Source organism: Aquarana catesbeiana, linkage group LG01, assembly GCF_042186555.1.
Source record: "Aquarana catesbeiana isolate 2022-GZ linkage group LG01, ASM4218655v1, whole genome shotgun sequence".
NCBI classification, from domain to species: Eukaryota; Metazoa; Chordata; class Amphibia; order Anura; family Ranidae; genus Aquarana; species Aquarana catesbeiana.
This window is the reverse complement of record NC_133324.1, coordinates 373106615-373121720: the sequence shown is the minus strand read 5'-3', so window position 1 is coordinate 373121720 and position 15106 is coordinate 373106615. Positions and strand designations below refer to the sequence as shown.

The window sequence follows — 15106 nt, the reverse complement described above, 5'->3', positions numbered from 1 at the left end:
CCGCTGGGGGGGGGGAGGGTTATGCGCACCCTAAACCCGGACGTAGGCAGCAACACACGGGTATGTCACTTTGCCTACAGCCACCGGTCGCCTGTACTACATTGCGGGCGGGCAGCAAGTGGTTAAGGTTAAATAGCTTCTCGTCTCGAGTGGCTGCGTATCTTCTTAAGCTCACAGGAGTTGAATAGTTTTTTTCCCTATGCTAGAATCAAACCATGGAGAATAAGCAGTCAGAAAAAGTGACTGCTTCGGGAAATGAAAGTACGCTACTGTCAATGTTACAACCATTAAAAAATAAGTAGAAAAAATATGAAAAAAATCACTTAGAGATGAATGATGCATCATTTTTTTTAACCTCTCTTATTTAGGAAATATCTTAAAATGTCTTGAATTTCACTGGTAAAATGTTGTGCTTGGATTCCCATGCCTGCACATCTGCAGAGGCCAATACATGAGATTTCCACTCTCCCAGTTGATTTTTTTTTTTTTTTTTTCATAATGTAGATTGCACAAAAAAAAAAAGATGTTGTAGCAGAGTTCTCAAGAGATATGTGACACTAGAGGACTCACTTGACCTATGACTAAAATATACTTTACGGTACATCTAAAGCAGTGGCGGCTGTTTTTTTTGGGGGGGCGGGCAAACAACCACCCCCCGCGCTCCCGGTGCCCTTCCGCACCTACCCCCCCGTGGATCTCGTAGACGGCCACCCAGCACTTACCCCATCTAGGCTCCGGGCAGGCAGAGCAGCGACAGATGGGAGTCGCCTCCTCCTCTGCATCTCAGCGGCTCCTGCTGTGCGTCTCATCCCTCCTCCTCCTAGGCGTCCAATAGGATCGTCTGTCCTTTCAGTGAATCAAGGAGGGGTCTCACAACCAGCTTCCTGATACGCCAGGATCAGTGTGAGAATAGCAAATATTCATTCGCTATTGTCAAACAACTTGGTGGGCTTGGAGCAAAGTGCTCTGCGACCTGAGCCCACCCTATTTTGAAGCCTATTAGAGCCTCTGGCTTTAATCAAGTGCTTCAAAGAACCCCCCCCCCACCACCACCACTGTTCTGGGGTAGTGCAGCATCATTGCCATCCCAATGCATTGGGTGGACTTCACTGGCAGGATCAACAGGTATTTGTGGGACTAAGAGAAAACTAGAATCAAAGTATATGTAAAGCCAAAATGTTTTATTTCATTTTGAATAAAGCAGGGGAGGCTTAAAACCACAGTCATTTTTTTTTTTTGCCGTCCGTGTCTAGTTAGCTGCAGCTTAGCCACCCACTGAAAATCGCTCCTACACAGACAGTTTTTCAGAGACTGCTTCAGTATGAACTTCTCCTTAGACCTTTGTCTAACGCCCCCTTTGGGGGTGTTACAAAAGTCTGAGGGTTCCAAGTAATTTTCTAGCTAAAAAAAATGCAGATTTTTACAAGTATGAGAAAAGTGTCATTATTGGCCCAATATGGAAGCAGTTATTTTAAAGACTATAAGCTCACAAAGCTTTAACACCAGCCCGTGCAATTGAAACTTTCATTTGACTTCATTTTTTACAATCAGAAAAGGATAATAATACTGCTGTGTTAACTTTGTAAATTGAGGCTTAGGCCCCTTTCACACCAGTGGACTGATCGGGTCCGCCTGTCCATTTTTCAGGCGGACCCGACCGGACCACCTATTGTTCTCTATGGAGCGTTGGAGGTCAGCAAACGTGTCCACTGACACCCACCGGCATCCGATTGGCTAAAAACAGATGGATGGGGATATGTTCGCCATCCGTCTGGCGGTTTGGATGACAGTCGGATAAAAGGATGGACAAGTGGTCAGTTTCCATCCGCTTGCCCCATAGAACAGCGGGATGTGTCTGTATCTGCTCTGCATCAGTGGAGTGGACATGGACCTGGTATCTGCCTGCTCAGCGAGGATCAGTGAAGAGATCCTCTACTCAGCAGACAGATCTGCTTGACGGAGTCCACCCAGTCTGAAAGGGGCCTTATATATTACTACATCACATATTTTAAAGCAGCTAAACCCCATAAGAAACGCTAAAACAGCCCAGCCAGTAGTGTACACACTGAAGCATGTGAAAATCAAAAGTTTTATCAGTTAAAAAAATTAAGTTGACTACACATGTCACAGAACCAGAATTACAAGAAAGTATAGGCTTACCTCCAGTGTGAACAGTATCACTTCTATACCGGTGGAACCTTTGGCTGTCATCTCCTTCCTTGTTTTTTCTGCATGCAGAAGATATGATATAAAAAAATATATATGTTTAACTTTTATACTTTCACCAAACACAATACACAATTAAGGAAGTTATCCAACAAATAATAAATCTCGTTATAATGAGATAAATAATAGTTTTATAAAGTTCAGAAATATCAGGAACTTTAGGGTTTGTTCACACCACCTGTGCTTAAAAGTGCTCTGTTTTAATGCAGCTGTCCATTGTTCCATGCAGTGACCAGCAGTGAGGAGGCGATACCATGCAATTTTCAGCATATCGCATGATTTCATTTTTACTTTTTTTAAACTTGCTTTGATGTGCCAAAATGATACATAAAGCAATATTAAACCAAAAAACTAAATACCGGTATGTAATATGATGCAGCTTCCCAATCATTAGATGTGGTGGATGCATTTGTTTTTTCCCCTCTGTTTTCACCTGGTTATCTGGCCAATAAGACCCCTTTCACACTGGGGGCCACCCGTGCGTTAGCAGCACTTTAGCGCTGTTTACGCTGTGCTTTTCTGCCACTAGCGGGGCACTTTTAACCCCCGCTAGCGGCCAAATAAGGGGTTAAATGCGCCCATGTTGCAGTGCTTCCTATGCGCTTTTCAAGCACTTTGGAAGCGCTGGTCATTCATTTCAATGGGTAGGGCCTTTTAGGAATGCTGTATACAGCGTTCCCAAACCGCCCCAAAGATGCTGCTTGCAGGACATCCCGCAAACGCACCGCCCCAGTGTGAAAGGTCACACTGAAATTAATGGGAGGCGGTTTTCAGGCGCTATTTCTAGCGCTAAAACACCCTACCCCATCACGTTCTTTAACAGCCAAAGCCCTCAGCAGTAGAGCCCGTGTTCTAAACAATCACATTTTACTGTGTTTTCAGAGATTTACACACACACACACACACACACACACACACACACACACACACACACACACAAACACACTTACATATTGATGATGTCAAAGTTTTTTTGCTCATTATATATTTAAAAAAGCAGAAACACATTTTGGGTAGTTATTCATTTTACTACATAGGAAGACTGGTTTAGTTACAGAAAAGGCTAAAAAAAATCAATGATAGATGAGATGGAGGTTGATGGTGGATGAAGATGAAGTCAACAGTGGATATAAAAATGATAGGCCCAACCAAAAAAAAGAGGGTTGCACCGATACCGATACTGGTAACAGTGTCGATACTAAGCATTTGCACAAGTATGGGTACTTGTGCAAATGCTCCAATACCTGAAACCGATACGATCAGGCTTGGTTCTTTCAGCTGTTAGCGGGATTCCCCCACTGTCAGCTGAAATGTAAAAAAAAAAAGCCCGCAATTATCAGTTGTTAAGGTAGAGGGCGTTCCTAACAACCAATGACTCATTCAGCTGCTAGTGGGTTTCCCTAATGACAGCTGAAGTGTAAACGAAGTCCCAGCAATTGGAGCTGTCATAAAAAAAATAGCAGCCGGTCAATGTTTATTAACATTGCTCAGTCGCTGAAACCGAGAAATAAAAAGAAACGTTGTTTCTTTTTGTATCTGTTTCTTCATCTACAGATCAAAGGGATGAACTTCCCTCTGCAGATGAAGTCAGTTTTAGCCCTCGTTCACATTGAAGCGATTTGTCATGCAATCGCATGGCAAGTCGAAGCCTATTGCGGCAATGGCACCGTTCCAATCGGCGCAACGCCAACTTTGCGGCACCCCACCAACTTGAAAAAGTAGTTCCTGCACTACTTTTGGCGAATTCAATAGACATCTGTGCTTGAAGCCGCACAAATATCTTTCAAGTTGGACCTGATGGTGCTTTGAATTTGTGCAATTTCAGATGAAGTCACATAATTTCAAAGCCACGTTAAATGGGAATGAGGGCTAAAGCAACCTATCAAGTAAAAAAAATGTTTTTTTTTTTAAATTAAATGTTCCTCTGTTTTAACCCCTTATTAACCCTTAATTTACTCTAATCAGTCTTAATGAACTCCTTATTCTCCTTCTCCATTGAATTATTATTTTCCTGCTGATTTTTTTTTTGTTCACTTCTATTTTATAAACTATTAATAATTTAAACTTTTTTTTGTTTGCTTTGTTCATTAATATTTGTACACCTTTAACATATATTTACAAGTGTCACATTAAAAAAAAGTGTTTTTTAATTGTAAATATCTTTTCAGTGCTTTGTACCATTGTTGACAGCTTAAGTGTAAACAAAACAGTTGTGTTAGGTATCGGTAATTGGTATCGGCGAGTACTGAAAAAAAAAAAAAGTATCGGTGCTTGTTAAAAAAATGGTATTGGTGCATCCCTAAAAAATAATATCAATTTAAAACATGCTCCCATCCACTGAAAGAGTGTGTTAAAGAGACCCTGTCACCAACTTAAAAAACTCCAAAGCTAAAAGTACAGAAAAAAGAAAATTGATTTTTTTTCACGCTTACAATGTTTTTCTTTCCATAAATAATTTACTTTCAATGTGCCTTAATTTTGCTAGAAAATACTACTTACTGTCTGTGCTGGCCCAGCATATCTGCCCTCCCCTTTACCTCCCTACATAACCTTTTTATGTATGGGAAGAGTGAGGGGGAATACAATAGAGTAATATTCAAGTGACAGTTTTTAGTCAGATAGGTTGCTGACATCACATCCAAGATGTTAATGTGGAACTATACTCCCCTTGATTCCAGCGATGCACCATCCCCGAAATGGCCGCTGACATCTTTGGGCGGTCGGCATCTGGGTCTCAGTCACAGGCTGCTGTTGCGGTCATTGGCCGGGCCAAGATAACATCACTCCCACACATGCGTGGGAGCTCCGTCAGCTTCGGCATTGTAGAATTTGTGCAATGAGCTACTGTAGTGTACAGGGACAGACAGGCAGGTAAGTAGGCTTTAATGTAGAGGAGACAAAGCATGTCTCTTCTGCAATAAAAATCCTGCCTGTCCACCCATCTTTATTTTTTAGACCAAAGTTCCATTTTATTGCCTCATGCCTTTTTGGTTCTCAACACAAGGGGGGCTATTATAATATGCATACAATATGCTAGATATATATATAATCTCATTAGAAGATTCTGTTGAAATTAATGGTCTGGTGACAGGGTAGGGCAAAAAATTCTAAATTCTGTTACAGCTCCAAAGGGTGAGCCAACTCAATATTGAACCCTATGGACTAAGACTGGGATGACATTAAAGTTCATCTGCATCAGGCGTCCCAATACTTTTGACAATATAGTGTACATATACACACACTGTAATATATATATATATATATATATATATATATATATATATATATATATATATATATATATATATATGCATATACAGTGGATATAAAAAGTCTACACACCCCTGTTAAAATGGGTTTCTGTGATGTAAAAAAATGAGACAAAGATAAATCACTTCAGAACTTTTTCCACCTTTAATGTGACCTATAAACTGTACAACTCAATTGAACAACAAACTGAAATTAGGTGGAGGGAAGTAAAAATAAAAAACTAAAATAATATGGTTGCATAAGTGTGAACACCCTTATACTAATACTTTGTTGAAGCACCTTTTGATTTTATTACAGCACTCAGTCTTTTTGGATATGAGTCTATCAGTATGGCACATCTTGACTTGGAAATATTTGCCCACTCTTCTTTGCAAAAACACTCCAAATCTATCAGATTGTGAGGGCATCTCCTGTGCACAGCCCTCTTCAGATCACCCCACAGATTTTCAATCGGATTCAGGTCTGGGCTCTGGCTGGGCCATTCCAAAACTTTAATCTTCTTTTGGTGAAGCCATTCCTTTGTTGATTTTGATGTATGCTCTGGGGTCGTTGTCATGCTGAAAGATGAAGTTCCTCTTCATGTTCAGCTTTCTAGCAGAAGCCTGAAGGTTTTGTGCCAATACTGACTGGTATTTGGAACTGTTCCTAATTCCCTCTACCTTGATTAGGGCCGCCTGTTCCAGCTGAAGAAAAACAGTCCCAAAGCTTGATGCTGCCACCACCATGCTTCACTGTGTGTATGGTGTTCTTTTGGTGATGTGTGGTGTTGTTTTTCCCCCAAACATATCTTTTGGAATTATGGCCAAAAAGTTCAACCTTGGTTTCATCAGACCATAACACATTTCCCCACATGCTTTTGGGAGACTTCAGATGCGTTTTTGCAAAATTTAGCCGGACGTGGATGTTTTTCTTCGTAAGAAAAGGCTTCCATCTTGTCACTCTACCCCATAGCCCAGACACATGAAGAATACAGGAGATGGTTGTCACATGTACCACAGAGCCAGTACTTGCCAGCTATTCCTGCAGCTCCTTTAATGTTGCTGTAGGCCTTTTGGCAGCCTCCCTGACCAATCAATCAATTTTGGAGGGACGTCCAGTTCTTGGTAATGTCACTGTTGTGCCATATTTTCTCCACTGTGTTCCATGGTACATCTAAAGGCTTGGAAATTATTTTGTACCCTTCTCCTGACTGATACCTTTTAACAATGAGATCCCTCTAATGCTTTTGAAGCTCTCTGCGGACCATGGCTTTTGCTGTAGGATGCGACTAAGAAAATGTCAGGAAAGACCTACTAGAACAACCGAACTTTATTTGGGGTTAATCAGAGGCACTTTAAATGATGGCAGGTGTGTACTGACTCCTATTTAAACATGAGTTGTAATGTGATTGCTTTATGTCTGAACACAGCTACATCCCCAGTTACAAGAGGGTGTGCACACTTATGCAACCACAATATTTTAGTTTTTTATTTTTACTTCCCCCCTTCTAAAAGATTTCACTTTGTTTTTCAACTGAGTTGTACAGTTTATAGGTCACATTAAAGGTGGAAAAAGTTCTGAAATTATTTATCTTTGTCCCCTTTTTCATCACAGAAACCTGACATTTTAACAGGGGTGTGTAGACTTTTTATATTCACTGTATATATATATATATATATATATATATATATATATATATATATATATATACACACACACACATACACATACACACACACACACTTTTTTTGTTTTTTTTTTACAATGAACCGGTGCCCTACCCTATAGCCAGACCATTCATTTCAACAGAATCATATAATAAGATTATATATGTATCTGGCATATTTGATGCATTATTATAATAGCACCCCTTGTGTTGAGAACCAAAAAAGGCATGAGGCATTAAAGTGGAAGAGACATGCTTTGCATACACACACACATACATATACAGTATATACATACATATACATATATGCACAGTATATATCCATACTAGATGTAGTGTATCTAACTATGAGACTGTTTTTCATAAAATGATAGTTCAATCAGTATGCCTAGTGCACACAATAAGAATAGAAGACAAATAATTGTCCGTTTATTATTTTTTTGCATGCTAGTCTCATATCGAAAATTAAGAGGTTACTAAAGTTACGAAAACTCGAAAGACAGAATACAACTCCGGAAGCGATGTAATGTATTCTTTCATTTCTGAGCATGCATGGTCTTGGTCACACAATTTTTTTTTCGCACAAATACCATACTAATTATACAAAAATCGTTCATTCTGTTTTCGGACAAGAAAAATGTTCGTGTATGTCCTTTCGGATATTTTCACATGAACTGTCGTGATCAGCTCTCGAAAGCTGTGTGCTACTGATCAGATTATCGGATGATTGCTTCGAAAGTCATATTTTTCGTCTGTTTTCCTTATCGTGTGTACTAGGCACTTTGCAGGTAACAATTGCTATAGGTGTAAATAAGCCACACAAAAAAAAAAAAAAAAACCACACCTCTATTGGTGTCTTATGTCTCTTTCAACCATAATTCTGCTGATTTTAAAAACTTGAAAAGTGCTAAGCAAAAGGCTTAAAGCAGCAAAAATGGAATGGAAAAAGGCAAGTGAATGCAATGCTTCTTTATTTGATAATAATATACTGTAAGTACGGAACTGGTAAATTAGGAGCACAATCTTAGGCCAAAGATAATTGTATCCTTGCAAATGACAAAGTCAATACCAAAATAACACCAGGGGGGTTATTTACTAAAGGCAAATCCACTTTGCACTACAAGTGCAAACTACAAGTGCAAAGTGCACTTGAAATTGCACTGAAAGTGCACTTGGAAGTGCAGTCGCTGTAGATCTGAGGGGGACATGCAAGAGAAATAAAAAACAGCATTTTAGCTTGCACATGATTGGATGATAAAATCAGCAGAGCTTCCCCTCATTTCAGATCTTCCCCTCAGATTTACAGCGACTGCACTTCCAAGTGCACATTCAGTGCAATTTCAAGTGCACTTTGCACTTGTAGTGCAAAGTGGATTTGCCTTTTGTAAATAACCCCCCATATGTTATTTTCTCTATTTTAGAAGCAAATTTTAATACTACGCACAAGAAGTTATAGAAATATACAGTATTACAAAATCTATAGTAAAGTGATCAAACTGGTGGCAGATCTTCAGTGTTAAGATCTGAACAATCATGTCAGTACCTGGAGCAAATGCTTTGCATGACACTTACCTTCCACAATAAGTGGCATATGGATATCACACTGAAATCTGCTCATAGGTATTAACCCAGCAAGGTGCAGCTTACAGTACTGCTCACTAACACAACCCCTGACACTCTGACAAGTGCCGACAAATGCCAAGCCACACCTACTGAGAATGGCACATAGCCCTCTGTCCATCCCAAGTTAAATTATTTTTAGCTATCATGATTTTTCCACTACATGTGATGTTTACAGCATGTTATGACACTAATTACATTGCATTGTGTACCTTGTACACTTTGCACATTTGGATTTTTTGTTTTTAAGCATAGGAGAAAAAGGCTGTTATTTTTTTATTTATATTTTTTTTGTTTTGTTTTTTATGAGATAACCTACAAAATAAAAGAATCCAACTAGTTGTTATGGACAAATTCCCATTTCCTCCATAGGGCTCAGATAAGCCTTGATAAGTACTCAGACTCTGCCATTTCCCATCATTATAAAGGATGCATAGTGCAGTTCTTTTACAGAGAGTTTTAGGTTTTCATTTTTGAAAATAAATACAGAAAGTGCAATAATTAACACTGTGAGGCCCGGTTCACACTGATGCGAGTTCATAACAAATGCGATGCGTCAAAAGCACTTTAAATTCGCATGTCATCCCTAAAGTCATTGTTTTCAATGACGGTCGTTCACATACATGCGTTGCGATTCCTCTACGAATGTGATGCGATAAAAAAAAAGTGTCTTGTGCGAGTTTACTGCGTTGCATTGCGAATTTAGTCTCCATAGACATCAATGTAAATCGTTCTTGAATCACATTGATGGTTCACATATGTGCGAATTCCACCACACTACTCTCCACAAAAACCAGGAAGTACACAGGAAGTTAACGCTTTTTTTTTTTTTTTTTTTTTTTACATTATGATTCCATTGGCTATAATATCAATCGCAGCTATGTCCAATTCCTGAAATTTGCTGTAAAATCACGGTAAATTTGCAGTAAATTCGCACCTCCCACAGGACAAAAAACGGAACAAATTCACAGCGCAGCAGTGTGAACCGAGCCTAAGGCCTGATTCACACCTATGCATTTTTAGTGATTTTTGCATTTTGCAGATCTGCACTACAGTCCATTTAACATGGTTTCCTGTGGAACACGTTCTGTAGTGCAAATCTGCCAAATGCAAAAAGCACTAAAAATGCATAGATGTGAATCAGGCCTAAGAGTACAGGGAGACAAAATTAAGCATACCGTGCAACAAGGTAAACAAATAAAAGGAAGCCACACTGTGTTAATTGTCCCACAAATCCCCCCAAAAATTATCATTTTTAAATAATAAATGCCTGTTAAACAATAGTAATAGTACAAGTGTATTTCACCCATGTGCCACATAATAAATATGACCTCTCACACACATAAATATACTCAGTGCTGAAAAAAATTTGCTATCTTGCACAATCTCAAGGGACCGTGCAGTGCATTACTGTAAAAAACATTTATACTTTTTCGAGACAATTGTCACTTATAAATCTATCCAACGTGTGAAAGTCAAAAAGTTATAAAAATCTAGATCACTTCACATATCCATCCATTAGTTCATAATTTTCTTGTTAATGTCCATACCACCACTATAATTGTCTCCTCAATATCGTGCTTTGCATGCTGCAACACCACAAATTCTGTGCGTTTTTTTCCTCCACCGTACAAAAAAATCTCACTCACCAGAACTAAAACTATTAGGCCATAACATAGGCTTCAAATCTCCTCCGCTGTTTTTTTAATCACCGAGTATATTTATGCGTGTGAGAGGTCACATTAAGTACTTAATAGGTGGCACATTGGTGAAATACACTTGTACTATTACTATTGTATAACAGGGATTTATTGTTTAAAAATGATCGTTTTTTTGGAGATTCATGGGACAATTAACACAGCGTGGCTTCCTCTTATTTATTCACTTTAGTGCATCTACAAACAGTGGGCATCAGTTGGGAGTATATATTTGACATAATACATCTTTTTATTACAACAAGGTAAACAGCCTATGGTAAAAAAATAAACCCCAGATCTTTCCATAAGGAGGGACCTATCACGGTCCATGCTATTACAAGGGATGTTGTTCGTCCCTTGTAATAGCAATAAGTTGATTTAGAAAAATAATAACAACATTTTAAATTAAAAAATAATAAAATTAAAAACAAAAAAAAAAACAAAGGTTAAAAGCGCTCCCTTTCCCACATGCTCACGCAGAAATGTGAACGCACACGTAGGTCCTTCACGCATATATGTAAATGGCGATCGCACAACACATGTGCGGTATCGCCACGAATGTCATAGCAAGAACAATTTTAGAGCCAGACCTCCTGTGTAACTCTAAACTGGTAACCAAGTAAACTGAAGCATAAAACTTGTGATGCGCTGGAAAAATAGTAAACACGTGCTGTTCTTTACCTTTTGTTTACAAAAACTGATTATTCCTAAGGCATAGCTGTAATAATAGCAAGTTCTGTACCTTGAGTTTGTGCCAAGTGGAGGATTTTTGCTGTGACAAATCTGGTGTTATCAGGATCCAAGGCTGATTCCGAGTTGATCCTCTCCAGCTGTGACAGGAGACTCACAATCCGGGAGTTGTTTGAAAGGCTATAAAACAACAACAGACAATCAAATAAAAATATCAGGAGTGCAACTAGGGGTCTATTTAAAAAAAAAAATACAGATATATACTTTATGATTAACTCCACTTTTGCAGAGAAAAAAAAAATACTCTCCTCTGGGTGATCTATGTACATTGCAAGGGTTTTAACAAACTTTTTTGCAGAGTCCTACTTTTTGTTATACTGAAAAAGTCCCTGTGTGTTTGTGTTTATGTGGAAAGTAAGGGCCAGTTCACACCACATGAGTTCCAGTGCTTTTTCTTTCTGTCTCCAAAATGCACAGAAAGTAGGCTACATGGTTTTCAATGGCATGGTTCACACCAGTGCTTGCAGTTCCGGTGCATTCTGGTTCAAGAAAAAAAATAAAAATAGAACTTGCTGCATTTTTCCCTGCACAGAACTGTACCGAAACATGGCAAAACACATCAAAAACACACCGGAACGCACCTACACGCATCAGAAATGCACTGGACCCCAGTACAGTGAGAGAAAAAAAAACTAAAAAAAAACTGAAAAAAAATGGGAATGCACCCAGAAACGCATCAAAAACGCGTCAAAACGCATCCAGAGCAGATCTGGAGGACATTTTTGTGGTGTGAACTAGTCCTCTAATGGGAGTGCTTTTATAAATATCTTTTACAAAGGGTTTTAATAATAATCATTCCAACATAACAGCTCATCACATTGATGGTTACAACGCGAATAAACAAATACAAATACAAAGAAAGAAAACAGAACAAAGTAAGTAGATATGCACAAATCCTGGAGATTCCAAGAATGGTCATACGTAAGACTTGGAAGATCGATGTTACTGTCCGGAACTTCAGTATTCTGAAACACGCTGCACCAAAGATAGGCAGGAACGTCCTTACAGCGTTTGCAGTGCAGCTAGCTAGCAAACCATATAGTTAATACGTGTATTATCAAGAACATACCATATAGTAATGCTAGAAGTATACCACGTAACCATCCCACCCAGGCATATGAGTGTAATAGACTAGGAATAGGAAAGGAAAGAGCAGTAAGAAGGAAGTGGAGTCCACGGGGTGGGGGGCTGAAATATATCAAAACGAGAGAAGCGTAGAATCAAATTTAGAAGGTTGGATGTAGGTAACTCAAGGCTGCCAAACCCGAAGGGTGTCTGAAAGTATAACCATCAGCTTTTAATTTACCATAATATCGATCATATGATTTTTAACCACCTCAAAACTGAGTACTGGTGTCTTCCATGCCCTTGCTATAGTTAGTTTAGTTGCAGTAAAGAGATGCAACGCCAGCTGGGGCTCCAGACAAAGCAGTTCTGCACTTGGCTTACACAGAATTTAAAGAGGATCTCTCTTTAAATTGGTATGAAACAAGTTGCGAAGAAGAGTGTAGACTCTGACCCATAATCTGTATACCCTCGGACATGTTGTGCTTTTATAACGATTAATCAGCTGCTGCACCTGCAAGGTTCTGAAGAAAGTGGCAGGGTCTGTATTGCTTTGGATGTGATTTCCCTTTGGGAGTATGTCACCAAAGATGACACTTTTTGTTGTAGGGGATGCCCAAAATCAGAATTGTATCTTAGTATAGACTTCTGGGAAAATCTGGGAGCCAATCACACAAGCAGAAAATTATATTTCCTGGGAGGCTTTCTGTATACACCAATTGTGCACAGAACACCTCCAGGTAGCCATATTGCATTTTACAGAAAGGTACGGAGCTGCAGATAGAAACGGAAAGCTAATTTTTTTTATAACGTTCAATTACATTATGACTTGTGCAGCAATTGTATATGCTATATTCATTGTTTTCTCCACAAAAGTGGAGTTATCGTTTAAGAAGGGTATATACACTCATTTAAAAAAAAAAAAATGTTTTATTTTACCAGTTGGCTTCTGGTGAACAGACAGCAGTACACATGGGCTAAAATTCAGCCAGTTCCTGGTGAACTGGCCAATTTTTGGTCTGTGTATACCCTGCTTCATTTTGTATTCCCATAATATTGGAAAAAATATGGTGTCAAGTACAGTGAATGGAAGTCGCTACCAAAACTTTAAGCAAAACTCAAAAAGGCTCCATTAAGACTCTTAAGGCTCTAACAAGGCTCCATTGACACCATGATGTTACGGATCATGGGTGGAACCTCCGTGATTCTGCCCATGATTCTGAATCGGTGCAAAACGTGGGAAGCGCTTGCGATCCCCATTACTTTCAAAGGCACCCAAATCGCGGCAGACTTTGCGGAGATTGTCGCCGGACGAATCACGGTAAAATCGCGTAAACCAGATTGAAGTTCTTCTTTTGGGTGACAGGCATCCCGCAATTTTGTTTGCGCAATTTCACTGCGACAATTGCGTCAAAATCGCGCCGTGATTTGGGTGCCATTGAAAGTATATTCTTTGTTGTTAGTTTAATTGTATTCATATTGTATTGTAAGGTTAGGGCTGGGGAAAAAATCTATTTGAATCTTGAATCAAGCTGAGAGGTCAAATCGATTCAAATTTTCAGCAAATCGATTTTCTACATTTTTTTTTTTCATCAGGACCGGCGCTGACACCACGCCAGTCCTGAGGAGCTGCGGGCAGGAGTTTTTAGGCGAGGACATGGCTTTCGGCCTAGTCCGCAAAGCTTAGTCCATCAAAAAAAAAACAAACTTGATTTGAATAGGGAATCGAGTTTTTTTTTTTTTTTTAAATCGCAGATTTTTTTTTTTTGAGAAAATCACCCAGCTCTATGTAAGGTTACATTCACACAGGCGATGGAGGCAGGGGGAATGATAATCTGCTGTATTCAGGGGCAGCTGTATGCTGAATGCAGCTGCACTTCGTGCCATTGCCACATACAAACTGGCTGATTAGCTGCAACCAGATTGTATGTGGTCAGAAACGCTATAGAAATGAGCAGTTTTAGTACAGGTAAGCAGTGGCAGTGCCGGACATTGATTTGTACAGAGTACAATTCTTGTACAATCTGTATGGCTGAATTCCCATCTACACAGCAGAGCGGTGCGAATCGCATGCGATGTCTGACATCGCACAAGTGTGAACTGGCACACACAGTCGGAGGGATGCAGCACTCTTGAAATTGCTAAGATATTGGGGCGTGATCACAGAACTGTCAAGCGTTTTGTTGCAAATAGTCAACAGGGTCGCAAGAAATGTGTAGAGAAAAAAAGAAGACGCAAATCATGCCAAAGATTTGAGAAGAATCAAATGTGACGCTACCAGGAACCTACTATCCTCCAGTGCTGTCATATTCCAGAACTGCAACCTACCTGGAGTGCCCAGAAGTACCAGGTGTTCAGTGCTCAGTGACATGGCCAAGGTAAAGAAGGCTGAAACCTGACCACCACTGAACAAGACACATAAGTTGAAATGTCAAGACTGGGCCAAGAAATATCTGAAGACAGATTTTTTTCAAAGTTTTATGGACTGATGAGATGAGAGTCACTCTTGATGGACCAGGTGTATGGATCAAAAACGGGCACAGAGCTCCACTTCCACTCAGATGCCAGCAAGGTGGAGGAGGGGTACTGGTATGGGCTGGTATTATTAAAGAGGAGTTAGTTGGACCTTTTCGGATAGAAGATGGACTAAAAATCAACTCCCAAACCTACTGACAGTTTTTAGAAGACACTTGGGAATGCGGGCCGCCCCTACCCTCCCCAAATACCACAAAGACCAATACTTATTTAAATAATAAAACAAAACAACTTGTTGGCAAAAAATTAACCACGGCACGTTTATTGGTGTATTCAAATCAATAAATAATAATGACAA

General features: G+C 39.5%; 1 protein-coding gene across 1 annotated transcript in view; it reads right to left on the bottom strand.

Annotated features, from left to right (window-relative positions):
* AGTPBP1 (ATP/GTP binding carboxypeptidase 1) overlaps positions 1-15106 on the bottom strand; it is a 320556-nt gene that overhangs the window by 212096 nt on the left and 93354 nt on the right. Inside the window, exons 3-4 of the mRNA XM_073633531.1 lie at positions 11201-11328; positions 2161-2228 (exon numbers count right to left, since the gene is read on the bottom strand). Coding sequence (XP_073489632.1) covers positions 2161-2228; positions 11201-11328 — 196 coding nt within the window. The remainder of the gene's footprint in view (positions 1-2160; positions 2229-11200; positions 11329-15106) is intronic.